Source organism: Neofelis nebulosa, chromosome 14 (genome assembly GCF_028018385.1).
Source record: "Neofelis nebulosa isolate mNeoNeb1 chromosome 14, mNeoNeb1.pri, whole genome shotgun sequence".
NCBI lineage: Eukaryota > Metazoa > Chordata > Mammalia > Carnivora > Felidae > Neofelis > Neofelis nebulosa.
Window position 1 is genome coordinate 66564370 of NC_080795.1, and position 26387 is coordinate 66590756.

At 38.6% G+C, this 26387-nt stretch overlaps 1 protein-coding gene across 3 annotated transcripts; it reads right to left on the reverse strand.

Annotated features, from left to right (window-relative positions):
* Positions 1-2050: 2050 nt before the first annotated feature.
* ZHX1 (zinc fingers and homeoboxes 1) lies at positions 2051-26314 on the reverse strand. 3 transcript variants are annotated; one of them, XR_009253459.1, is made up of 5 exons: positions 26183-26314; positions 19138-19250; positions 6377-9223; positions 5900-5967; positions 2051-3639 (listed from the first exon to the last, which is right to left on the reverse strand). XR_009253459.1 is itself a non-coding variant. In XM_058698991.1 (4 exons), exon 3 carries the CDS (start codon positions 8996-8998, stop codon positions 6380-6382), a length of 2619 nt encoding a protein of 872 aa, XP_058554974.1. In that variant the 5' UTR covers positions 8999-9223; positions 19138-19250; positions 26183-26314; the 3' UTR covers positions 2051-3639; positions 6377-6379. The 3 variants fall into 3 exon arrangements, 1 of the variants encoding a protein (XP_058554974.1); XR_009253458.1 differs by having other exon boundaries at positions 5871-5967; XM_058698991.1 differs by lacking the exon at positions 5900-5967.
* Between the last annotated feature and the right edge of the window lie 73 nt (positions 26315-26387).

Below are 26387 nucleotides of genomic sequence, written 5' to 3' on the forward strand. Positions count from 1 at the left end.
TGAACAAATGCTCCTAGGGGTAAGAGCCTGGGAGCTTCTGATCATAAACTTTTCATAAACTGGTCAATACATAACCTTGTTTCATGTGCTTTTGTTTAAAGACACCTTATTTAATATACATTGTTAATTCATTAACATTGACCTCTCAGCCAACAGCACTATAACTCACGCCTGAATAAAACTTGTCGAACATGTATTTTCTCCATAAGGCACCTCACAGACTTCTTGCATTTACAAACACCAAACAGCACATCAGGACTACACTTAGGGGTCATTTTAAACAGTGAAATCACCACCAAAAGACACAAAAATACTTCAAAGTGGCACTAACAGACTACAAAAAAGATGATTCTTTAGATTCTGAGAGCTGAAATAAGAGGCGAGAGGCAAAGCATCGTTTTTGTTTGTTTTGTTTTTTGTTTTGTTTTGTATTTAACCCCACATGGGAACATGCAGATTGGAACTCAAATGTTTCACCACCATTCATATGTGTGTGGATGAGCACAAAAGTGCCATGAATATTGATTTGGGGGTTATAAATAAATTTTAGTGAGTAGTCAAGTTTCTACATACAGAATCTGGATAATGAGAATCGATGGTATTTGCAAATCATATCTCTGGTAAGGGTGTAACACCTAGAATACACAAAGAACTCCTAAAACTCAACAGGAGGCAACCCAATTACAAACCTGGCGAAAGATTTCAATACACATTTCTCCAAAGAAAATATAAAAATGGTCAATAACCAGATAAAAGATGCTGAACATCATTAGTCATTAGAGAAAGGCAAATCAAAACCACAAGATACCACTTCGTACCTACTAATACAGTAATAATAATTAAAAAAACTGAAAATAAAATGTGTTGGTGAGGATACAGAGAATCAGGAACCGTTCCTTGTACATTGCTGGTGGAATGTAAAATGGTTACAGGCACTGTGGAAAACAGTTTGTCACTGTGGAAAAGTTTGATGGTTCCTCAAAAAATTAAACATAGAATTACTTTTTGATTCAGTAATTCCACCCCTAGATATACATCTGAAAGAACTGAAAAGAGACTCAGATACTTATATGCCAATGTTTAGCATAACATTTTTCTAGCCAAAAGGTAGAAGAGACAACCCAAGTGTCTACCCATCAACAGAATAAACAAAATGTAATTGACAGTTGTTGAATCACTATATTGTATATCTTAAACTAATGTAACATCGTGTGGCAACTATACTCAAATAAAACAAAAAACAAAACCAGAGGGCTATAGGTATTGTTAGAAGGAAAAAAAAATTGTGGTACACTGCCCCTACCCTCCTGTAACACACACTGAAATATATTATTCAGCCATAAAAAGGAACAAAGTTCTGATATATACTGCAACATGAATGAACTTTGAAAACGTTTTGATACATGAAATAAGTCAGATATAAAAAGACAAGTATTGTATGATTTCACTTATTTGAAATATCAAGAACAGGCAACTTCATAGAAGCAGAAAGTAGGTTCAAAGGTTACTAGGGGCTGGGGGAGGGGGGATGCGGAGTTATTGCTTAATAGTTACTGAGTTTCTGTTTGGGATAATTAAAAAGTTTTAGAAATAGTTGTGATGATTGCCCAACATTGTGAACGTAATTAATGCCATTGAATCATATACCTAGAAACAGATATAGTGGCAAATTTTGTTCTGTATAGTATACCACAAGTTTTAAAAAACTCAGTTAATAAAATGGAAAAAAAAATCACTGAAAACTACAAATCACTGCTAACTTTTATTCCGTATTCAAGGACATAATTAACCAGGAGAAGAGGGTTTTGCTCTGTCAAATAAATATATTTAAAAGCTAGCAAACATCAGAGCAGAATGAAGTGCCAAGTTTATAAGAGAAGATGGTGGGGGGGGGGAGGGGGGAGGGGGATTACTACTAGTTATTTACAGTTATACAAAGTTAATATATTGCAAGGGAAGCATAATATATATCCAAAGGCTTCATTTCCAATACTTGACATTTCAAATCTGAAAATATTAAAATTGTCAAACAAAACTCAGACATGTTAGCAATGGTTTAAAAAAGGGAGCAATTTAATCATTATAATACAGAGTGCTTTAAGAAGTTTTTAAATGTGTAAAAGAAAGAACAGTTTAGTGCATTAAATTGTTACAGTCTTTACATTGCTTCTTCTTAAAAAAGTTAACAGTAGTATGAAAAAGCCACCCACGAAGCCAGCTGTCTGAGTGAAGAAATCAGCTACATTGCAGCATTTTGGAATTACTAATAAAGCTATAGTTAAAAAATAAAAAGTTTATAAAAATGAAAGCAGCATGCATATTCAAGGCTTTTTCATAACATTTCATTAGCTGACAAACATTTAGGTAAAAACAAGAGCTTAATATTATTCATTAAATTAGACAAAAGAAACTGGCCAAGCCCACTACATCCGGTCATTCAGAAAAACGTTTTCAAATGCAGAGCTAATTAAACTGAACATTTTTCTATGAAGAAAGCACAGTTTGAAAAATGATCCTATAGTCACAAAAAAAGGGTCCTTCTCAACATGAATGAACAGCACCTGTCTTTACAAAGTTTATAAGTTAGTATGAACTTTCAGTCTCCTGATATGGCAAGAGTTAACAGTTAACACTCCCATAATTCATAAGTGAAAAGCTAACCTTTAACTCATTATGATCAGTTCAGAATTTTTTCTCTATTCACTGAAATTGCTACGTACAGTAGAATTTCACTGAAAGATAATTCTTGAAAATTCTGATCTGATACCTGTACAAACATTTCTGTTTTCTATATGATTGTAAGAAAACACTAAGTATATATTTACTACATGGTACTTCTTCACATTTTTGGTAAAATATTTATTTCAGAGTTTCACCCTATTCAAATTCTTATGCCATTTTCTTTTCCTTCAATACTGATTATCTTCAGTTTACTACAAAGCAAATTCAGCTTCTAATGAAAAAAATGAACAGAGTATTACAGAGTAAGAGTGGTATCTATGAATGTGTTCAATTAAAGATCCAATTAAGGGCCAAAGATACCACAAAATCTTAATGGTTCCAATGCGTGTCAATCGGCTGTTTTACATTAAAATGGTATAAGCCCACGTACAAATTTTAATCTTAGTGCAAGGCCTGATAAATAAGACATAGAAATAAATCAGGTTCTTTTTTTTCCCGTTTCTAATAATTTTTACTCTGTAAAATGTTTGGTCACTCAAAGCTATAAGCTTAATCACGTATCAAAGAATACAGGCAGTAAGGCCCATCTCACTAGACATACAGTATTAACCTGGACAAAAGATGAGGACAAGCTCTAGTGGTCATTAAACCCCCTCCGAAAGTCTAAGAATCAGAACGTCTCCATCATATCAGAATAAAAATGTACTATATTAAAACTTGAATTTTTACAAGTTTTTTTTTTTAATTAGTGTTCTATTTACATTGCAGAACTTCCGCCAAATGCAGTAGTTTAACTTTGGCACAACATTAAGTTCCATTTCTTTTGGGCACTGGATCCTATCTTTTGAGAATGTGTATGCCCCAAAACGTTTTCAGTGTCATCAAAGTTTGGGCCCATTCACAGTAAATCAGACATCTTGCGTTGAAGAATTGATTCTCATCCAACATTTTAGGCAGCTATAAAAGAAAAACATAATAAAAAACTAAAATTTTAAAGAAAACAATATTTTAATGTTTACCACTTCAGAAACAAAAATTATACAAATTAGCCATGAAAATACATCCTCTGTATTCGCTTATTAATACAGAAATCACTTGCTATATACATCTTATATAAAGCACTAGATTTTGTGAACAACTCCTATGTATATATTCTGCATATAGACATTTTCACCTATATGTAATGATTTATTAAAAAATTATTAGTAGGAAGTATATATTTCATTTTCAGTATTTGTTTTTTTAAAATTAACTAACATATATTTTGAGAGAGAGAGAGAGAGAGCGTGCACACGCAGGGGAGGGGCAGAGAGAGACAGAGACAGAGAGAGAGAATCCCAAGCAGGCTCCATGGTCAGCACAGAGCCTGACATGGGGCTCAAACTCACAACCGTGAGATCATGACCTGAGTGGAAATCAAGAGTCAGCCACCCAGGCGCTCCTCATTGTCAGTATTTGTAGTAAAAAGACTGAAATCTAAAGGCTCTTGTATTTTTTTTCTATTTATATACAAGGCTGGCTTGTGCAAAACATATTAAATGTATCTCACTTTCTGCAATAACTATTTTGGAAGTTTTGGTTACTTATTTTTGGTAAACTGAACCATACTTAAATGGAGAAATAGCTATTTAGAGGAAACTCATGGTGAATCCTTTTATAAGAGGAAAAAGTATTTTGCTAAGCCAACAATAATTTGTTAGTTAATGTGTTTCATAATTTTCAACTTAATATTTTAAAAGGCACGCCTGAATATGTACCATGAAAGTACATGTATATTATATATAATATTTTGAAAACGGTGGCTTTGTATGAATTTTCTGACCACGGTATCCATTAGAGTATCAATAGAACATGAGAATTATCTACACTAACTTAAAGTCAAACCAAACTGTACAAAAAAGTTCCTATTATTTTTGGAAGATCGGCGCTCTCTACAGAATCACTGCTGAGGTTACTACAGCCGCAATGACAATTCACTGCAGCAACGCATTTCTTGCTTTCATCTTGGCCAAGTGAGAATTCTTGTGCTTAGCAATAATAAAAAATGCCTGTTAAAAATATTTTATGCATCTGGGTCAGAAGAAAGCCTGTCCTGAAAATTTCTGACATTAGGAAGCAGAGGGCTGCACACAGAGTAAACCTGCAAAAACTGTTCAACTGCTGGTGACTTACATTATGCTTACAACCCGGAGCGAGGCTTTATTCTAAGACAGGTGCGTTAAAAAAATAATATAAAATAGGTGCATTTTGAGTTTCATCTGTTTTTCTGCCTGCAAAAAAAAAGTGTTAACAGAAAGAAAACTTGGAAGAGGGCTGCTAAGCAGTAAAAAAGGTGCCTGGTACATATTAAAGCTCTCTATAAATAATTGCTTAGCAAATAAATAAAGCCAGGGAGGAAGACATGGAAGAATTAAGGAAATAGCTGGCAGAATAACAGAGCATAAAAGCAGAGGATGGGGTAGGGATGCAAAAAGCTAAGGAAGTAAGTAAATATGCTCATATGATAATGAGGGTCTATGCCTTATTGCCTTCTTTACTGTGTGAGAACAGCGCAGTGACTTCTGATAATAAGGTGGTTTGGGACTACTGACAGACATACACAAACATTTCGTGACAAGTGCACTGTTCTCAAAAAAAGTGTAAATTTGATCCTGGAATACTCCAATACAGAGAGTAGGAAAGAACAGAACTATGCTATTGAATTCCAGAAGTATTAAGAATTGAAATCCTAACTCTGAATCCGGTATCTGATTTGCAACTACAGTGGAATTTTAATTAACTCAATCTATGAATTAAAATTTAAGGAACATGCCAAACCTTCAGATTTAAAGCATATTTACTTGTGCTTTTATAACAAGAGATACATTTTTAACCAAATACAGTGTTTCTGCTGGTAGCAGGTTTGTTTTATATCAAAGAGTGAAAAGATACTTTACGCAACTGAGTTAATTTAATATCAAATCTGTTATTTACCTTTTGATCTCTGAGACAGAAATAATTTATATCACAGTTTTCAAAAACAGATGCCATCTAAGCAAATGTGAATTTACATAGAGCCTAAAACAGACCTTTGGCTTTCAAGAGAAAAATTACTGAATAATTTTAACACATAGAGCATGTTAAACTATAGTTAAAAACCTAATAGTTTGGGGGCAATACAATGAATAAAAAAAGATACCCATTTTCACCTAGTTTCCTAAAACTGAGCAATCCTCACCCCTGTGGTAAGTCTTTCCTTCGGTATACTTTTCCCCTTCTTTTTAGTTTTCGTTTTTGAATTCTTTCCTTAAATAGGCAAAAAATGAAGCTTTAGTGAAGGAGGGTTGCAAGCAATACATTTTAGTTATCTTTAGTATTTGTGAATCCACCCCCCCCCTCCCCGCTGCCCCATCTCCCTTCTCTGAGAATGGGCAACTTTCCCTTAAGACAAAGTAAAAAAACATTTCATGTAAAAAGTAAGTAATTAAAGCAGCATTAAACTCTACATAATAAACCTAACAATCATAATAATCAGACTACACATAATAATCATGTATCTCTTGGCTACAGTCATGTCCCCTGGTCATCTTCTTAGCTAAAATAAAAACCATTTTAGGAAAAAAAAAAAAACTATCAAAAATGAACGTTGTCAGGTACGAGGCAACTATTCTAAAGGTATGTGGTTGACGAATGTACGCTCAGATTAAAAACTTACATGTCAGTCATCTGATTTAGAAAGCTTCCGCTTCACATGTCGTGGGGGTTCCCAAGTGTCACTATCATCGGTTTCTTCTTCGTCCTCTTCCTGATCATCGATGACTTCATCTTCCTCCTCATTTTCCTCAAATAATTCTATACCTAACTCTGATCTTCTCTGTCTTTCTGCAAACCACTCTCTGACCTGCTCGTAGCCCATATGTGATTTGTTAACAAGTTCGTCAAGGTCTTGCTCGTTAAGAAATTTGTGCTTCAGGTAATAATCCTTAAGTATTGCAGTTCCAGTTTTAAATTTTATGAGTGACGGCCCCCTGTCCCAGTTGTTCATCCTCTTGCTCCCTCTCGGCCGCCCGCGCGGTCTTCCTCTTCCCCTTCCTTTGGGCCTCCCTCTCCCCCTTTTCCTTAGGGAAGACAGGCCATTGACACTACTCGAATTGGCGCTTTGATAGTAATAGTACCATTTTAAGTTTCCATTTTTCCAAGCATAACGGGTGTCCCCAAACCAACTAACTATGTCTGTTCTCGCAAGCCCGCTTTCTTCGGCCAGCTTGTCATACTCCTCTGGCGACGGCCACTGCGTTCGGACAAATGCGCTTTTAAGCATGTGCAACTGCTCGGGTGTTTTTTTACACACCTTGCCTGTACTCCCGGGCTTAGGTGCACCAGATTCATCTCTGGGAGAAGCTTCTCCAGCTTCTTCTTTGGAACTACCTGCATTACTTTCCTCTATTTCCATTTTCTCTTCCTTTAAAGCTTTTGATTTCTTCTTCTCTGTAAACCAAGCATCGATCTCCCTTCTGGTAAGTTTGGTTTGCGCTCTTAACCTATTTAATTCTTCATCTGTAAGCGCGGAGCTGTTGAGAAAACTTGCCTGAAGAGCACGAAGCTGCTCCGCAGTCTTCTCTTTAAACTTCTGGGGAGTAAAGTCGGGAAAAGGATTCCAGGACTGTTTGGGCTGTGAAGTGACAACGGTTGGGGATTCCGCGGTTTCGTCGCTGGAGTCTATAACGATCGTGGTGGAGGAATCGTTGTTGAGATGCAAGCACTGGTTACTCTTTGAATTTCTCTGGTTGTACCTTGTGTCGCTAAACCATTTTTTAATCTCTCCTTTAGTCAGGCCTGTGATCTTCATAAGTCTGATAATTTCTGAATCGTGGGGAAACTGATTTTTAAGGTAGCTAACTTTCAGTTCTGCCAGTTGCTCTTTCGTCTTTTTTGCCCGAATGCCGAACGAATCAGGGTTGGCCACTGCGCTTTCGTGTTTGACAAGCTGAGGAGGGGGAGCGGCTGCCGTCGCCGGCTTTGTCTCTGCAACGGGCTGCGCGGCAGGTGCCTGACTCTTTTGCACATTTGTTTGATTCGGAACCCCTGCCACTGTCAAGGCTATAGGTGCTGTCACCGGCAGGGTGTTTGTTCCCGCCACTTGTGTAAGGACCAGACCTGGCTGACCAACTATTTGGCATGTCTGTAAAATGGATGGTAAACCGTTACTCCCTGTGGAAATGTGGGTGGGAATAACAGTTATGGTCTGAGGTACAGTGTGTACTGTTCCGTTGAATTGTTTTCTTCTCGCCTCCTCTACTTCCTCAGGAGTCCAGCTGACACCATGTTTTAGGCGTTGGGCTGAAAACCATATCTTGATCTGTTCCTCTGTGTATTTTGCTTGAGCAGAGAGAACAGTAATTTCTGACATTGTCGGGTAAGGGAATTTGTTGTAGGTGTTAAGCAAAAGGGGGTTGTTATCCAATGCAGCATTGTAGGTAGGAATGCTATTAACAGGGATTAAGACTTTGGGAATCAGATTGGAATTCTGCTGGGCCGAGACGGCGGTTATCACCTGTGCTAACCCAGGAAGAACCGCTGCTGGCGTCACGACGGTGCTGGCAGCACCTGGATGTATTCTGTTCGCAACGGAAGTGCTCGTGTTACATTCAGAAGCCGAAGAACTTGGATTTTCCACAGTTTCTTCACGATCCGGTTTGATTTCATTCTCTTTGTCTTCAGGAACATCTTCCACTGAGTTGTGGTGAACTGTGATCCGTTTGGTCTCTACTTTATTCTTCATCATTTTCATAATTGGAGTTTTACTGATAGATATTCCTGAAGAGACTTCTGTTGGTTCAGCTTGCTCTGAGTTCTCCTCTTTAACAAAACTCCCATCAAAGGTCAGATCATTTATTGTCTGTTCAAAGATTGTCTGGTTATTTCGTTTCACCATAGTCAACTTAAAATTCTCCTCTCCTGGGTGATATTTCAGATTATGCTCAGAAAGTGCATCATACCTTTTGGTAAGAAAATTGCATTCGACACAAACATAGGATGAGTTTAGCACTACGTTGGGATGTTCTGAATCCACGTGAAAAGTAAACATATTTAGATCTGGGGTTTGAAAAGTACAATATTTACATTCATAGCCACCTTCAACTTTTTTATTTTGCTGATTGTCAGAATCCACAGATTCGTGAACTTCTTCATCGCTTGAGATACTCTCTGCCCTGGTGTTGTCTACAGGTGTAAGTACAGGAGGACCGTCATCCAAATCTGATATCAACTCAAGGTCTGGATCTTGCTCACTGGCAAGGACCATGCAGGGTGTTGTGGATTTTCGCCTGCTTGCCATTCTGATGTTATGAGCAAAATCTCAGTGGTGATTAAAAAGCACTGAAGCTTAAAACTGTTCAGAATTCTTCATTTGAAAACAATGGCTTTTGGTTCTTCAAGTCCATTTTTGTGTTCAACAAGTTTCATTAGCAGCTTTTTCATGGTGCAATCAAGTAAAGAGCTTATCGTTGGCAGATAAAATACTGTTGGACTGCTGAACTTTTTGAAGCACAACTCCAATCACCTACATTAAAATAAATTTAAAAATGTTTCAAATGCGTGATTATGATCTTTTAAACAAATTGCAGTTATATTTCACTTATACGAAGTTGTTGGATAGCTCTGTTATAAAGATCTAGAATAAGACTAGAACCAGGAAAAAAGTCCTCTAAGGAGGATTATTCCAAGCCAACTCACTGAAGGTCACATACTATACTAATGGTCAGCCCCCAGGCTTGTTGCTTGGATTTTTCAGCCAGCTCTATAATAAAAGGGAAGTAGGAGAAGACTCTGCTTTGGTAAGCACACTGTTATCAATGTGAAATGATAAGCTGTTACTAAAGGAGGAACTTTAAAACTATAAAAAGCAGTCACAGGTACTCAGAGACTCTGGCATTAAGTGTATATGAAATTCAATCCATCAGTTACGCTTTCTTCCTCCCACTGGTTTGTTTTATCATTCCAGTAGCATGGCCAAGTATGGCAAAAGCAGCAAAGATGGATACGAATGATCATAGTTTCAGAAACATTATTCTTAATCATTCTTCACAATGCTACCAGAATTTATAAAACGTATCTGATCATATCAGTCCCCTGACTTAAAGTTTCCCCAATGTCAAAAGAATGAAGTCCAACCTCCTTAAGCCACATGTAGTTCTTACCACAACTTGGCCTCGATCTCGATTTTCTTCCATCTCTCTCCTGACTCCTATTGCCTGATGCTTTGGGCACAGTAGACACAACTGCCGTTCCAGGGACACACAGTGAAGGCTGTTCCTTAGGCCAGGACCCTTGTTTGTGAATGTGGTGTGATGATCTTGTCTTCTAGATCACCTTCTCCCTTTAACTTGGCCCGATCTCCTCCTCGGTTTATCGTTTGGTCTAGCACTTACTGTGTTGTGGCAGAGGAGTGTTACATTTCTGTCCTCCAACCTCTCCGTACTCCTGCTCTCCTTACTAGAAGTTTGTGTCTCATTCTTCCAAGAACCTTTATATCTTCAATCTAATGCTCTCCCAGCTTAACTATCTTGGCTGACTTCTCGTTTATTTCTGCATCCCCTTTGCATACAAGAAGCCTAGAAGTAGGGACTCACAAAACGTTTTGTAACTTGAACTAGAACAAATAGGAAAATAGTCCTATGAAACTCAACATGCCCAGAGAATATCACCACAGAGAATAGCAGCTGAAATTTACAAGAATGACCGTGACTCATCAAGAAAAAGTGAATTATGCTCATACACATACATTTTAATAATTTTCTACCCAAATATTTAAAAAAAATTTTTTTTAATTTTTTTTAATGTTTACTTATTTTTGACACAGAGAGAGAGAGAGAGAGACAGAGCATGAGCAGGGGAGGGGCAGAGAGACAGGGAGACACAGAATCTGAAGCAGGCTCCAGGCACCGAGCTGTCAGCACAGAGCCCAACGCAGGGCTCGAACTCACAGACTGTGAGATCATGACCTGAGCCGAAGTCGGACGTTCAACCGACTGAGCCACCCAGGCGCCCCGAAAATAAAATTTTTTAATGTTTATTAAACGTTAAACATCTCTCTCTTATTTTTGAGAGAGAGACAGAGACAGAGAGAGAAAGTGCACAGGAGGAGCAAAGAGAGAGGGAGACAGAGGAGTCAAAAGGGGCTCTGTGCTGACAGCACAGAGCCTGATGCAGGGCTCAAATTCAGGAACTGTGAGATCACGACCTGAGCTGAGGTAGGACACTTAACTGACGGAGCCAGGTACCCCTAAAATACAATTTTAATGCTACCTCAATGAAAGGTGGTGTGCTTAAGTCTAAACTAAATGAAAATGGAAATGAGTTAAGCGGTCTCATTTGCTCTCTACCTCAAGAACTATTTTCATTCACTAGTATAATCCTTTTCCTAGCTGAACTGAGGAGAAAAAGTTTACTTCAAAGATTATAAAGCAAAACCTGGTCTGTCTGAGGAGATATACTGACTCAGTAAAAGAAGAAAACTTTTTAGGAAACAGAACTGTCCAAAGAGAGAATGCCCTGCCTTTGAAGGTGGCAAGATCCTCTGCACTGGGGTTATTCAAGTACATACTACATATCCATTTGATGGATCCAAGCAACAGACGGAAAGTTGGCCTAAATACCCCTCGTGCCCAGACTTCCAATATTATAAAATAAAAAGCAGGGAGCCTGGGTGGCTCAGTCACTTGAGCATCTGACTTTTGATTTCAGCTCAGGTCACGATATCACAGTCATGAGATCAAGCCCTGTGTGGGGCTCCGCACTGGATGTGGAGCCTGCTTAAGATTCTCTCTCTCTCTGTCCCTCTCCCCTGCTCTAAAATAAAAAAATAAATTAAGTAAAGCATCAGCTTAGTAATAATAGTATCCTATTCTCAAAGAATCCCTATTCTCAAAGGTGTCTTTTTTGTTGTTGTTAGTTTTTTTACTCTGGAAAATGCCTTTGATTTCTAAGGGAATATAAAGAAGTCACTGATATTTAAAACTATTTCTTTTTTTTTTTTTTAATTTTTTTTTTTTCAACGTTTTTTATTTATTTTTGGGACAGAGAGAGACAGAGCATGAACGGGGGAGGGGCAGAGAGAGAGGGAGACACAGAATCGGAAACAGGCTCCAGGCTCCGAGCCATCAGCCCAGAGCCTGACGCGGGGCTCGAACTCACGGACCGCGAGATCGTGACCTGGCTGAAGTCGGACACTTAACCGACTGCGCCACCCAGGCGCCCCTAAAACTATTTCTTAACTGAATGTTATAAACTAAACTAATGCCATCTCTCCTATGCAATTCAGTAGGATTTGAGCTATTTTGTTCAAGTGCTAGAATAGCTGTTTGATTATTTTTTGTCATTAGGAAGAGGTATTTCCTCAACTAGCCTTCAGTAAGTGGAAGAGTAATAAATGAGCAAAACCCACATTTTTGGCAGTGAGGGAGAACTGCTGAAAGGCAGGGGAGTAAGCTATTTTGTAACTGTTATTCTCCCAGAATCTCAGATTATATTTATTTATTTTTTATTTTTTTTATTTTTTTAAAAAATTTTTTTTTTCAATGTTTTTTATTTATTTTTGGGACAGAGAGAGACAGAGCATGAACGGGGGAGGGGCAGAGAGAGAGGGAGACACAGAATCGGAAACAGGCTCCAGGCTCCGAGCCATCAGCCCAGAGCCCGACGCGGGGCTCGAACTCACACCCCGAGATCGTGACCTGGCTGAAGTCGGACGCCCAACCGACTGCGCCACCCAGGCGCCCCTGGATTATATTTAAATGGGTATATACTAATAGTTACAAATCAAAGATGGAAAGGTGGAGTTTTTTTTGTTTTTTTTTTCTGGAACTACCTTTCCTTAGTGATGGTTTTCAAACTTTTTGTTGTACGCAGGGAAGCCCTGTCTTCCAACAAAATTCTAGGAGAAGCCCTGGGGCAAAACGGACAAATAAACAGCTGCCTGGCTGGAGAAGCAGAGGCTAAACTACTTCCTGACCCCATCCCATGGATCCCATAAGCCCTACTTGCACCTCTGATAGGTTCTGAGATGTGTTTGAAAGCCTGTACCTTAAAAACTTAAACACTTTCAAGACAATGTATGGGTGTCACCAAAAAATCCTTCTCAGTTTACCACTGCTGAGCCGTGAAATTTGAAAACTAATGTGAATTTAATGTGTCCTTCAGGTTGTTTCCCTGTGGAAGGCAGGGCCTGGGCACTCAGGGCTAAAACAGAGTAGCCAGTACTAATAAGAGATACAGAAGGGAAACTTGAGGAGCTAAGATCCCCTTATTATTCTGGCTCTCTAGGTCTTAGGTTAAACGGCTCACTTTTCATTTTATCTAGCTTAAAAATAGGAATTAGCCAAATTATTATTTTTATTTCTCTTCCTTATAGCTCACTCTTAAATTCATAAGAATTTAAGCAGATATAAACAAATTTTAAAAGCTTAAATATTTTTGGATAAAGTCATAAAATTACAAAATGTTCATACATTATTTTACAATCTAATGATGTATATGCACAGTTGTGCTTTGTCCTTTGAAAGCATTGGTCTTGGCAATGTAACCTTAAACAAGCTACTTGAAAGAGAAGCTTTTTGAAATAAAGTCTTCAGGCGGCACCTGGGTGGCTCAGTTGGTTAAGCGTCTGACTTCAGCTCAGGTCATGACCTTGTGGCTCATGAGTTTGAGCCCCGTGTCGGGCCCTGTGCTGACAGCTCAGAGCCTGCAGCCTGCTTTGGATTCTGTGTTTCCCTCTCTCTCTGCCTCTCTTGCATTCGCGCCCTGTCTCTCTCTCTCAAAAATAAATAAACGTTAAAAAAACTTAAAATAGGGGCGGCTGGGTGGTTCAGTCCGTTGAGCGTCCAACTTCAGCTCAGGTCATGATCTTGCGGTTCGTGAGTTCAAGCCCCGTGTTGGGCTCTGTGCTGACAGCTCAGAGCCTGGAGCCTGCTTCAGATTCTGTGTCTCCCTCTCTCTCTGTCCCTCCCCTGCTCATGCTGTGTCTCTCTCTGTCTCAAAAATAAATAAAAAACATTAAAAAGAATTTTTTTTAAATAAAGTCTTCAGTAAAGCAAAAGACTCAAACCTGATCATCTTGGGCATTTAAGACTGCCTCAAGCTCAGGTTACTTATATACCCAACTACACAGACCTGAAAAATACTCTCTCTTTCCACTGTACTCCTCAAAACTGTTCGCTTACATTTTCCTAACAAAACCAGAGTCGCTATATTGTTTAACATATTTCTAAAGGGAGACTGAAAGTTCCCAAAAGATCCTCAAGATGTGGTCCAATGGCTCAATTTTACTATAATGTATATAGCTCAAAAACAGACCAAAGCACAAACAAAGGCATCCTCATGGTACTGATTATAAGGTCATAATTTTCAGGGAAGCAGGGAACTCAGTACAAATGCCCCACTTTTATGACAGAAGAAACCCAGGCCCAAAGGAATAAATTCACAGAGGTTCTGTGATATAAGACAAAACCACGTTCTGGAGTCTCCTCTGTCACTCAGTAGTTCAGTGACTGGAAAAGTTACTCAGTATCAACCTCAGTTTTCTCACCCATAAAACCAAGATTCTTCAATTCAACAAATTCACTCAACACCTATTTGCTGAACGTCAACCATGAGCCAGGCCCTGTGTTGGCACTACAGTAAAGTGACGATCAAGACAGACTGCCTCTGGTGTGTCAGATACGAGCAGTCGAGCAAGAAAAACAGGCAGTAAAAATTACTTAAAATAACTGTGATCAATGCAATGAGAGAGGAAGTATCAGAAACTCTATGGGCACATTGCAGGAGGCTTCTAGAAAAGCAGCAGAAAAGGCTACCCTGGAGAAAATAAGAATGGTGCCATCTACCTCAGAGGCTGATTGAATAAGTGCTTCACACACTGTGATACACGGTAGGTGCCTAATTAATGCTATTTTCCAGTCTCTAAAAAATGCTTTTGGGAGATGAAGAAATACCATTTATTTAGTATTATTCCCTTTCTCTCTTTCAAGTAACATAATCAGCTGACAAGGCACACAAATTGAATGAAAAGCAGAAAGGGTAAAAAGACAGAAGGAAAATATCTTTGGTGTGGTTCCAATTTATCTCCTTTTATCATTAAAGTGCAACAGGGCTGAGACAGGAAAACTGTCATATAGAAATTGCTATTAGCTGATAGTCATCCTCTACTTGAAGGTCAGCTAACAACAGAACTCAAAATCAATTTGGGGAAACTTGCACTATTTACCTGTAAAGGAGAGTAGAGTTCAGTTACACAACTGAGTAGCTAGCTAGGTGGCTTTGCAATTTAAGCACAAAATGAAGATTGCCAATAAAATAAAAAAATATGCTTTAAATGCATTCAGCACTGTAGATATAATTATACTTGAAAGCTATTTTCAATTAACTTTTCAGTAGAAAAATGGTAAAAAAAAAAAAAAACAACCAATAACAACAAAACAAACACCAAACATGATCAATTAACTGTTACACTGCCCTTAAAAATGGTAATCAAGAGTAATTAAGGAACATGAAAAAATATTTATCCATTTACTGTTACAATTTTTAAAGATCAGAACAAAATTTGCATATTAATTATAAAATAACTATGGGAAAATAGGTATGTATATGGACAAAAACTAGATGAGAATATAAAGAAATGAAATTTTCACATGAGATTATGGGTGAAATTTTTAAGTGTGCTATTCACAAATTTTAATGTTGTTATAATATTGCTCTATTAGAAAATGCAACAAACACTAATTTCAAGGCCTTAAAATTGCAAACAGGCTAGGATATTTTGGTGGTCCCTTGTCTGCAGCTGGAAACAAAGTTCCCTTTCTATGGCAAAAACATGGGCTACATAAAGGTTTTTTTCAGGGAAGCAGAAATCCCTGAGTATGTATAACACCCAGACATTTTTGGGAGCTGCTTCTCCATGGCCTGAAAAATCAAACTAGTTCTCAGAGCCCTCAAGAACACTCGGAGTCTGCAGCATATGGATCTAGGCCAAGCCAATTTCCATGGTTTTATCTGCATCCTGGCTCTTCTGCTGAGGGTAGGATACTTCTCACACAATTCATGATTCTTCGCTCATCAAAATAATTATGACAATGTTTCCTTACAGGAAAGCATTTAATGAAAGCAAAATTCATTTTATCAGTGTATAAAAACTGAGACAGTTCTAACAGCAGTTCCTACATGGTCAAGAAGAATGTCCACGCAGTTCTCCACTATATCCCCAGGGCCCAACACATTGCCTATCAAGGCCTCAATAATATTTGCTGGGGGTGGAGGGGACCTTTAACACTCATTTATAGAGGAGTTATAAAGTTATAAAGAACATCTGACTTATTTTATAGATTACTTCCAATGGTAAAATCCTTACCAATAACATTACCTTAGTCACTAGAATATTAAAACAACTCAAATATAAAACATCCTATTTATTAAAATATAGCAGTGAATATTCAACAAACATTTACCAACATGTATAATTCTGTTGTAACAAATCAGTTTTACATATGAATAGTACATGTCTAAATATTGGACTGCGTAAGAATGAAACAAGGGAGACATACTCATTCGCAGAATTAGTCCTGCAGTGAAACTCAGGAGAAAAGGGTTCTTGTAAAAATAGCAAATGCAAATCTGAACTTAGAATAATTATTTTTCCGTTCCAGGAGAAAACTGTACTTTAATGGTGCTCTACATTTTTAAAGAGATTAAAAAATAAGTTCTCAATGTAATCTACTATAAATAGTAGATTGTTTTAAATTCTATGCTTAGTGCTACAAAAAAGCCTAAAAATTTTTATAGTTAAGCAGAACTATACTGAATTTCCATGCCTCTATTTTTTTGGCTGTCTTGTACTTCAAATTAAATGATTAATAGATAATAATTTATTTTGCTAGTTAGCCACAAGAGCATGTTATACTGGTATTTTATGTGAATAAAAACTATTTTTTATACCAATTCTAAGTCAAATATGAGTACTTATAATTTTTAGGGATTATGTTAGTTTTGAGTTGGTACTAACTAAAAACTCTTCTCAGGGTAACTAAAATATAAACTGAGACTCCTTTGGGATATGTATTCATACCTATACTGAGAATTCTTAGAACTCTGTATTCTATTTAGTTTCACTTCTTACTCTCTGAGTCACAGTTCTGTTTAGCCAGCTGAAAATACTTATTTTTACATGTTTACATTCAAACTAAAAGTTACAAATCCACCCAAATCGCAGAATGCCTGAAATAATAATAGGAATAAAGAATAATAGAGTATAACTAACTAGAATTTAAATAAAAATTTGAAAAGACAAAAAAAAAAGAGTAATGGGATTAAAACAAATATTCACTTTGTTAAAAAAAAAAAAAGGATGCTTTTTTTCTTAAAACATTTATTCATTTTTCAGAGACTGAGAGAGACAAAGCATGAATGGGGGAGGGAGAAAGAAAGAGGGAGACAGAGAATCTGAACGAAGCAGGCTCCGGTATCTGAGCTGTTAGCAGAGCCTGACACAGGGCTCCAACTCACGGACTGCGAGGTCATGACCTGAGCCGAAGCTGGATGCTTAACCAACTGAGCCACCCAGGTGCCCTGAGGATGCTTTTTTTAATTAAAAAAAAGGAAAACAATTTTGGCCTCTATGCACTTGAGCATTTAGAAACAATGCTCAAGTTCCTAAAAAATATTAAATGAGAAATCTGACAACCCAAATTTGTACCCACAGCAAATGTTTTTGAGAATTACGGTAACCTAGAATCATTACCTAAGAGATAAATCTCAAGAAAATTGCCAATATGGTCTCAAGACAATCAAAATTCAAGTATTAAGGTGAATATAGACAGGAGTGAATGTGATAAAAATGGAAGCATCTAAGAAATTAGCCAAAGATCATCTAATTTAAGAAGATCCTTTTGCTAATGCTAAACTAAGGCTTAAGGGTTTAGAAACTCCATCTTCTCTGTTTTTTTCCACCTGAGAAAGCCAACCTTAAAAATGCTAAAGATTAAAAGAAGATTTCAAGCTGGATAAATTTCTCTTTGCAAGCTCTGACCCCATATTTAAGGAGTGAAATGTCTTTTTGAAAGGTCTCTGCTGGGTCACAAACGTGGCTCAGTCCGTTGGGGGGTCCGACTTCAGCTCACGTCAAGATCTCACAGTTTGTGGGTTTGAGCCCCACATTGGGCTCTATGTTGACAGCTCAGAGCCTGGAGCCTGCTTTGGATTCTGTGTCTCCCGCTCTCTGTACCCCTCCCCTGCTCATGAGTGTTCTCTCTCATTCTCAAAAATAAACAAACATTAAATGCAAAGAACGGTCTCCAATATCCTGGTTTTCTACCTTCTGTGGCATTAGGTAGGTATATAACATATTGAGAGTGATATACAAGTAAGTACTATGGTGGAATCTCCTGTACTTATTATTAAAGTTTATAGTAGTACCCCAAAGTAATTTTTTGCTGCAAATAGTTTTTCCCTAATTTTCTCAAGGAGGTGTGTTAACAAGTCTTTCACAGGCAATGTAACATAAGAATGCTATTCTTGATTGCAAGTGAGATTATCACTGAGAGGCTGAAAAAGCATTCATCTATCTGTTACCTTCCCCATTTATAAAATAAAATGTTACCTGTTTCACTCAGGTTATAATCATTTAGTTATAAAAAATACTTTGAAAGACAACAGTAATTAGTATTGGTAATGTCAACTTCTAAGGACTCTATCAATTTTTAAAAAATGAAAGTTGAACCACCACATTAATAGTTATGGAATCTTTCCTAGTACTTTCTGAAATCATCTAAAATGACAATTGGAATAATGTGTAAATATTTCAGCACTATAGTATGTAATCTAATGCTTGTTATAAAAGCCAATTTATGTCAGGCAAATAAAATATAAAAGTGATTACGTATAAATATATTCAAATATTTAAAAACTGGCATGCTTCACCTAAAACAAAGTATTTAATCATCAATATCCTAATTTTTATATTATAATTAACTATTATTAATAGATTATATATCGTAAGTATATTTTCAGGAACTGATCTTGTAAGTCTTGAAGCATTTTTCTGGATATAGGCAAAAAAAAAAAAGGTAAAATTTCTAAATCAATTTCCCTACACTAAAGGTCTCTGCCCTCGCAACCTTAATTTGACTTGTTTGCCACTGCTACCACAGCACCAGGTACAGTGTATTTCAGCAATTAGTCGAAAAATCAATTATTAATATACCACCACACTATCATGAAGTGTGATGCTGTTTTCTTTGAAATTAATGCAGCCGATACGCCTTTATTTTTAAAGCTTGAAAGTACATTTCTTAACAAAGTGTCAAGACTAAGTCTGCTGCTTTTTTAAGAAAAGCTTTTAAAACGTTAGGCAAATATAGTATCATGGTATCTAAAGTGAGCATTATTCAGAATATGAGTTTTATCATACCCAAACAATGAAACACATACTTGCCATAGCTTCCTCAGCATTCTGTTCTTTGACAAGGACAGTGTCCCTTCAAATTAGGTGTTTAGCTCAGGCCATCATTACCAACAGGTCTGAAGTACCTATCTGCCATCTCCTACAAAAAAAAAAAAAAATAATAATAATAATATCACTTTATCATCCTAGATATAATTCAGTCTTAGGACTTTAAAGGTTATGCCTTGGCTTTTTAAAAATAAATATAATTTTGAAAAAAATTAATTTCCTCATAGAAATTGTAAAAGAATCATTTAAATGCCAAACCCAATATTAGTAAGAAACACAAAATTTAAAACATTTTCCAAAATTCTGTTTATATTATATAAAACAACCAAGTCATATACTATTTTCACTATTATACTATTTTCAATAAAAAATTTTCAAAATGTGAATATATGCAGGCTATAATATAAAAACTGAGGTGAAGAAATTGGGAATTGTAAAATATCAGTACACAAGTTATGAAAGACAATTTAGTTAAACTAAGAGGTGGGAGGAAGTGTATGTTTACATAGTCACACAATAAACCCACTGATACTTGAATCCTATTTTACTATGTAATAATTGGAATGGGGTGGATTATTAAGCCGGCAACAAGCCAGTACAACTTAAATAAATTAGTGGTACTCTACCCCAAAGCATGTGGTATGTAATAGACTGATCTGTGTTTCATTTTTGCAAGAAAGCTACTACCAAATGGCTTTCAATCAGTGTGTTGTGAAGCATCAGACTGTACAATCAAACAAACTGAAAATCATCTGCCGAAATTGAGATATGTGTCCAAAAATGTTGTGGTGTATTATTTGGAGCACTTAAACCAATAAGGAAAATTTAATAAGAGCTATAATTGCTTCTTTTAATAAATAACAGTAAATAGTGCTTCTGAAGGGTTGAAGCATTTTTGTTGTTGTCTTGAAGCACCGAAACTCCATAAACCACAGTGAATAAATATTAAGGAAGATTATTTCCTCCAAATAACTTATTCTTTGATTCCATATGTTACTATATACACGTTCATCAAGAGGCTCTCAAGAAATAATGGAAATACACCAACCCTTTAGTAAAATATTTCTAGGTTAAGTTAAAGCTTAGGCTGAATAGTTAGACTATTTTCATGAAAAGCAAAAGAGCATTTTCCTGGTAGGCCCACTGGAACATCCTGTTATCTGCAGCCTGGGATTTTACAGTTTCATTTCCTGGTATCTCCTTGTTTGGAAACTCCTCAGCCATCCATATACAGGATGTGGACTAGAAGAGAAGATAGGAAACAGCTGCCAAAGAGGGGAAGCTATTTTCCAAAATGAATTATTAATAATATAGGAAATTGGTAACCTATTTGAACTCATTCTTAAATCACACAGTAAGTACAAGACGTTTTACTGAATAAGAGTCTCTTGAGAAGAGCTGCTGAGACACGTGAAGGCACAAGGCAACTAGAGGAGCAACAAATGAGCTCCGCCATACTTCTGGATGAAAAGCATACTTGCCTGACGTTATTTCAGTTCCTGGTACTGGGATTATTTTAGAACACTTCACTCTAACTCAAAGTAACTTTAACAATTTTAAGATTAGAATGAACTTCAAAAACTAAAGAAGTCATCTTAGCCGTATACGTTATACAAGAAAACAGATCAGTTGTTTTGGCAGAAGATGGACTGCAAACAAAGATGAAGAGCTTGGGCTTTGGAACCAGACTGCATGGGTTCAAATCTCAGCTATGTCACTTACTAGCTGGGTGGCCTTAGACAAGTGACTTAGCCCGTCTATGCCAACGCCCCTCATTTAAAATGGGTCTCTATGAACATGTATTTAAAATAACACATGTAGGGTTGCCTGGGTGGCTCAGTCAGTTAAGCGTCTGACTTTGGCTCAGGTCACGATCTTGCACTCTGTGAGTTTGAGCCCCACATTGGGCTCGGTGCTGACAGCTCAGAGCTTGGAGCCTGCTTCAGATTCTGTGCGTCCCTCTCTCTCTCTGCCCCTTCCCTGCTTGCACTCTGTCCCTCTCTTTCTCTCAAAAATAAATAAACCCTAAAACAATAAAATTAAAAAATAAAATATCATATGTAAAGAGTTTGGAATATCTCCTGGCACTCAGTAAGTCCACAATTACATTTTTCTGACATTTATTTTTTTTTTTTTTGAAGAGAGAGGGTGCAAGTGAGCGAGGGGCAGAGAGAGAGAGACGAGCAGGGCTCACCTGAAGCACGGCTTGTGTTTTACCTGAAGCGGGGCTCGAGTTCCCCCTGAGCTTGCCTGAGGTCGCCCGATGTGGGACTCAAACTCACGAACCTGAGCCAAAGTCAGATGCTTAATGACAGAGCCACCCAGGCACCCACATTTTTCTGACTTTTATTTAAGGTGTTTATTTTAAGTTACACAACAGAGGAAGTCTTTGCACAAACCATGCTAAATGTTGAAACATTATAAAATAGTTTATTATTATTATTTTTATTTTAGAGAGAGAGACAGGGAGGGAGGGAGGAAGGGGGAGAGAGAGAAAGAATCCCAAGGAGGCTCCCTGCTCAGTGCAGAGCCCAACTTGGGGCTCGATCCCATGACCCTGGGATCCTGACCAGAGCTTAAATCGAGTTGGATGCTCAATTGACTGAGCCACCCAGGTGCCCCAAAACATTATGAAATATTTTAAAAGTTTAGGCAACAATCAATCAATTTTATTTCCATTTCGTACCTTTGAGCATATTTAGCAATGCTACAAGTTGGCTTTAACAGATAGACATTAATCAATCATAATTTTATACCCCCCACTCCAACATACACATACTTTCTCTGACCTTAGCTTCAAGGACAATCTTTAATATATGACTCATTTTAAAAGGTGTTTCACAGAACTAACAAAGCTCTGATATAAATCATCTAACTGTAGAATTTCTCATGAAGAGAAATTGTACTGTCCTCACCATGCCCTCACTCTCCAGGACAGTCCACGCCCAGTAAAGTTTTAACACAATTCTTTTCGACAGTATTGGAAGGTAAAAGGGAATAGACTAAATATAGAAGAAAAACATCATTATGAGTGAAGTACTCAGAAATATCAAAATCTTTCCATCTCTTTTCATTCCTCACAAGACCAAACAAAAAAGAGAAAGAAAGGCCTTTAGAAAGGGAGAAAAGGGAGTCAGAAATCCCATAGGAAATATGAAATCACTAAAATTTAATGACAAAGTTCTTTCACTTAAAATGATAAATATGTTATGTCTATTACTTTAATGTTTTGATATTTTAGATTTTGAAAATATTATTTTTTAAAAATCTAAAAACTGAAAACAAACATCCTTCATAAAAATTCTGACTGCCTTGAATGTCATTCTTAAACTGCTCATAAAACTTCTTTTTTAAAGTACATCATCATATTTGTTTAGATCAAAGGTATATATTTTTGTATCTCTTGAATGCATCATAGAATATTGATTATATAAGCTACAAAAATTCAGCATCCTTTAAGACCAAAACCTGGCAACTACCTAAAAATTTACATAAATATTTACTTTAAAAATTATCTGTATGAAATACAGGTCTCCAAAATGTAAACTCACATGTATATCCTGATTAATAATCTAAATCAGCAGCCTCAGTCAGGCAAATTTGGTCACTCACAACCACAAATATATCAGAGCAACAAGGATACGATAAAACAGATCAGTAATATTATGGAAACATCGGCTATTATTCAAAGGCTATCAGCACAGGGTTTTTTTCCCCCCCTTCAATTAAGTGTAATTTAAATTACTTCTGAGATTACATAGGATGATTTAGAAGGATTTTAGGTTAGAAAAAATTTAGATGTAAAAGTGAATGTGCTACACTGGCTACTAGCTACTACCATAAACAATGCAATAGATATTTCCAAACACCTCCATGAATTAATGAATATGATATTAGATTAAAACCTAGCTTAGGCACTGAAGTTTTAACATGGCTAATATTCAAATAAGTAGAGTCTCTTGAGCCCAAATCCACAATGATGCAATGTACATAAAAAGGTTATTTCCTCAGCTGCATTTGTAATCACTTTAGTAATTTTAAGAGTACTTCCATTTAAATACAAAACCATGATTTACGTCAAACTAAGTCCCAAATAACTTATTTTTGTGCCCAATTAACATTATAAGGAAGAAAACAAATACATTATTACATCACCTTTCAGTCTTAATGTAAAATATAATAAAAAAGGGAGAAACTGCAAAATGAGCCACCTCACCTATGCTATTAAGTTCATTAATAAAATAACATAAAACTTGGGGCACCTGGGTGGCTCAGTCGGTTGGGTGTCCGACTTTGGCTCAGGTCATGATCTCACGGTCCGTGAGTTCGAGCCCCGCGTCGGGCTCTGTGCTGACAGCTCAGAGCCTGGAGCCTGTTTCGGATTCTGTGTCTCCCTCTCTCTCTGACCCTCCCCTGCTCATGCTCTGTCTCTGTCTCAAAAATAAATAAATGTTAAAAAATAAAAATAAAAATAAATAACATATAACTTTATTCACATTTATTGAAAAAAAAAAAAAACCCTGTAAGTATCATCGAAGGTGAAATAATTGTGAAATCATCAATGGACAGTCCTCCAAATCCAGGGACATAACAAGCTCACTATAAGGGAGAGACATCTACTACTAATGAGTGCTCACCAGCACAAGCGCATTTATGTTTTCAATCCTAGCATATTTTCAAACCATCTGGCATCAGTGCCACTCTGGTTCATCCAGCCTCATCTGTTCAGAACTGAATACAAAACTAGAGCTACATGCACTTTGGGGACACCAAAGAACAGCTCACATGTATAATAATATTCCAAATGCACAGCTCTCAACTAGTTTATACTTGAAACGTGTTTGAGAAGCCATTTCCCTGACAGACATTAAGGCTCTTAAAAATACTAGAATGGTTCAAAAAACCTGTATGAATCATAGCTGTCATCAGTTATCCAAGTCTTACTTTCTTTTTTTCTCATTTTATTCGCGATCATGAAATAGAGCATTTGAAGACGTACTTCTACAAAGATTCACTGATAAGTGAAATTCTACCGATTCCATATTGAAAGACCATAAGATTTTACATTTTATTTTGCATTTTGCACAAGATTAATCAGCTTTGCCCTAAAATGCTTAGAGCAAGGAGGGACAGATTAAGGGGGAAAAACATTCGTGAAGGCCCTTTTACATCCTGTTATGCGTTACTGTCTTTCACAGCGCCCACATTTCTTTTGCTTGAAATCAAGAGTCAGAATTGCTACTTGAGAAAATTTTTAAAAATCTATGGATATACTGAGGCCAACATCCCTGTGAGAAACAACGTTCATTCATCCTCACTGTTGGCATAAGAACAAATGACTTTTTGGGGGTAATTTTTCAGAAACAAAGGTAATTCACGTAACACCATATAACACCAGTTGAAGCTTTCAGACAAAGACTAAGAAACAATGACCAATACCAACAAATCTAAAGGTGCACTTATGTAGGCACGTACACACACACACACACACACACACACACACACACACACTCCAAACCCACAAACAGGCACTATTCCTGGAGGGAAGACTGCTTCTTCCTAACTGTGAACCCTGTATTTTCCAATCCTCTGATTTCCGCTCCCCCCCTTTTCTGTTGTCCTCTTGGCCTCCAAGAGAACTGCTTTTTCCTTTCAAGTTACATGGAATCCCAACCTAATCACATTACAAACTACCACCCTTTCTTTACCACCCCCCTCCCCACCCCCACCCCGCAAAAGATCAGCTCCTCCTCATGTGTTTCTTCAGCTCCGGGGTGTGATAGAAAAGCGCCGCAGAATTCCCACTCTGCCCCATCTCTATCCTGTATCCCTCCTCTATCCACCCCTTTCCCCGCTTCCCACTTCCCCTCCCCTGAGTCTTTCACTGAAGCCTTGCCAGAGCTTGTGCCTTCGCTAACCTAAACTAAGGATATCAAACGGAACCTTCTCCTCCTCTGGGCTTTTGCTCTTTTCTTACTGCTACCTACGGAGGGGAGAGGTGGAGGGAGATGCACGAAACAAAGAATTTCAAGTCCCTGTACCTACAACTTTGGCGTAAATCCACAGGGAAAGGGCACCCGCCAGAGGTCTTCTCGGCCATTAGACCCCGCTCCCGTTCCCCTCACAGCTCCTTCCCAGCACTTCATTCCCCGCCAAGATTGGGAGATGGTTCCCGTTAGGCCCCAAGGCTCGGAGGAGTCCCTGGTCGGCCTCTCAGTCTCCCTTCTGAAAGGGACGGATAACATCTCCATTCTCTTTAATTAACTTCTCCCAGTCTTCCTCAAAACGGAATACAGTTCTTAAAGACTCCATTCTGAGTCTTGCCCCGAAGAGGGGGAACGGCCTGACCCCGAAATGGATGCCCAGTCTTCTCCGAAGTGGGGTACAACCTCGCCGGAAAGGTTTCCCGGGGCTCCAACCCCAATGCCAATGCGCTCAGCTCCAGCAAGACGATCTTTCCTTACTCTCCGAGAGACAGTCCCCACGAGGCCACGGGCCCCCCGCAGGGCAGGCCTTCCGACCTCCCCTAGGACCCTTAACATCGCTGGGGTCCTCCGTCCGTGCGGCGCCCTCTCCTCTCCTCCCCTCACCGCCCCCCCCCCCCCCCCCCAGGAAGCCCCGTCTTCACTCCTCTCAACAGTCCCAAGTTGTTCGGTGCTCTCATAAGGACCGGGGCTGGTATATTCCCCTACAGAGCCCACCCGCAGCTCCTTCGACGGCCGCAGACACCCCGAAATCGCGAAGGACCCTCGGGGGTCTGTCCCTCGGCGGCGATACCCCCGGGGCCAGCAGGCCGGGTCCCTCCCCCTCGGACGCCCCGCGCCGGGTCCGCCCCGCCGCCCGCCGCCGCCGGCGAGCTCAGCCCCCGGGGTCTCAGCCCTGGGGCCGCCCTCCTCCGGCCGGCCCGCGCGGCGCTCGCCTTCCCCGGCCGCCGCGCCGCTCGCGAGCTCTGCGCTGCCGGTTCCCACCCGCAGTCCCCGGGCGTCCCGGCCCACTCGTGGCGGAGTCGGCTCGTGCCGCTACCTGCAGGGGCCGCCGCGCCTCTCAGCGCCCCGCCGCCGCCATCTTGCATTTCAAACCGGCTGCACTTTTCAGGGAGTCAACTCTGACCTGTGAACCCTACACCCGGAACCGCTCGGCGGGCCGGCACACGGCCTAGGCAGCTCGGCGGGCCCTGCAGAGCGTGGAGGGTCGGGGGTGGGGGTGCGAGGCGAGGCGCGCGCCCCAG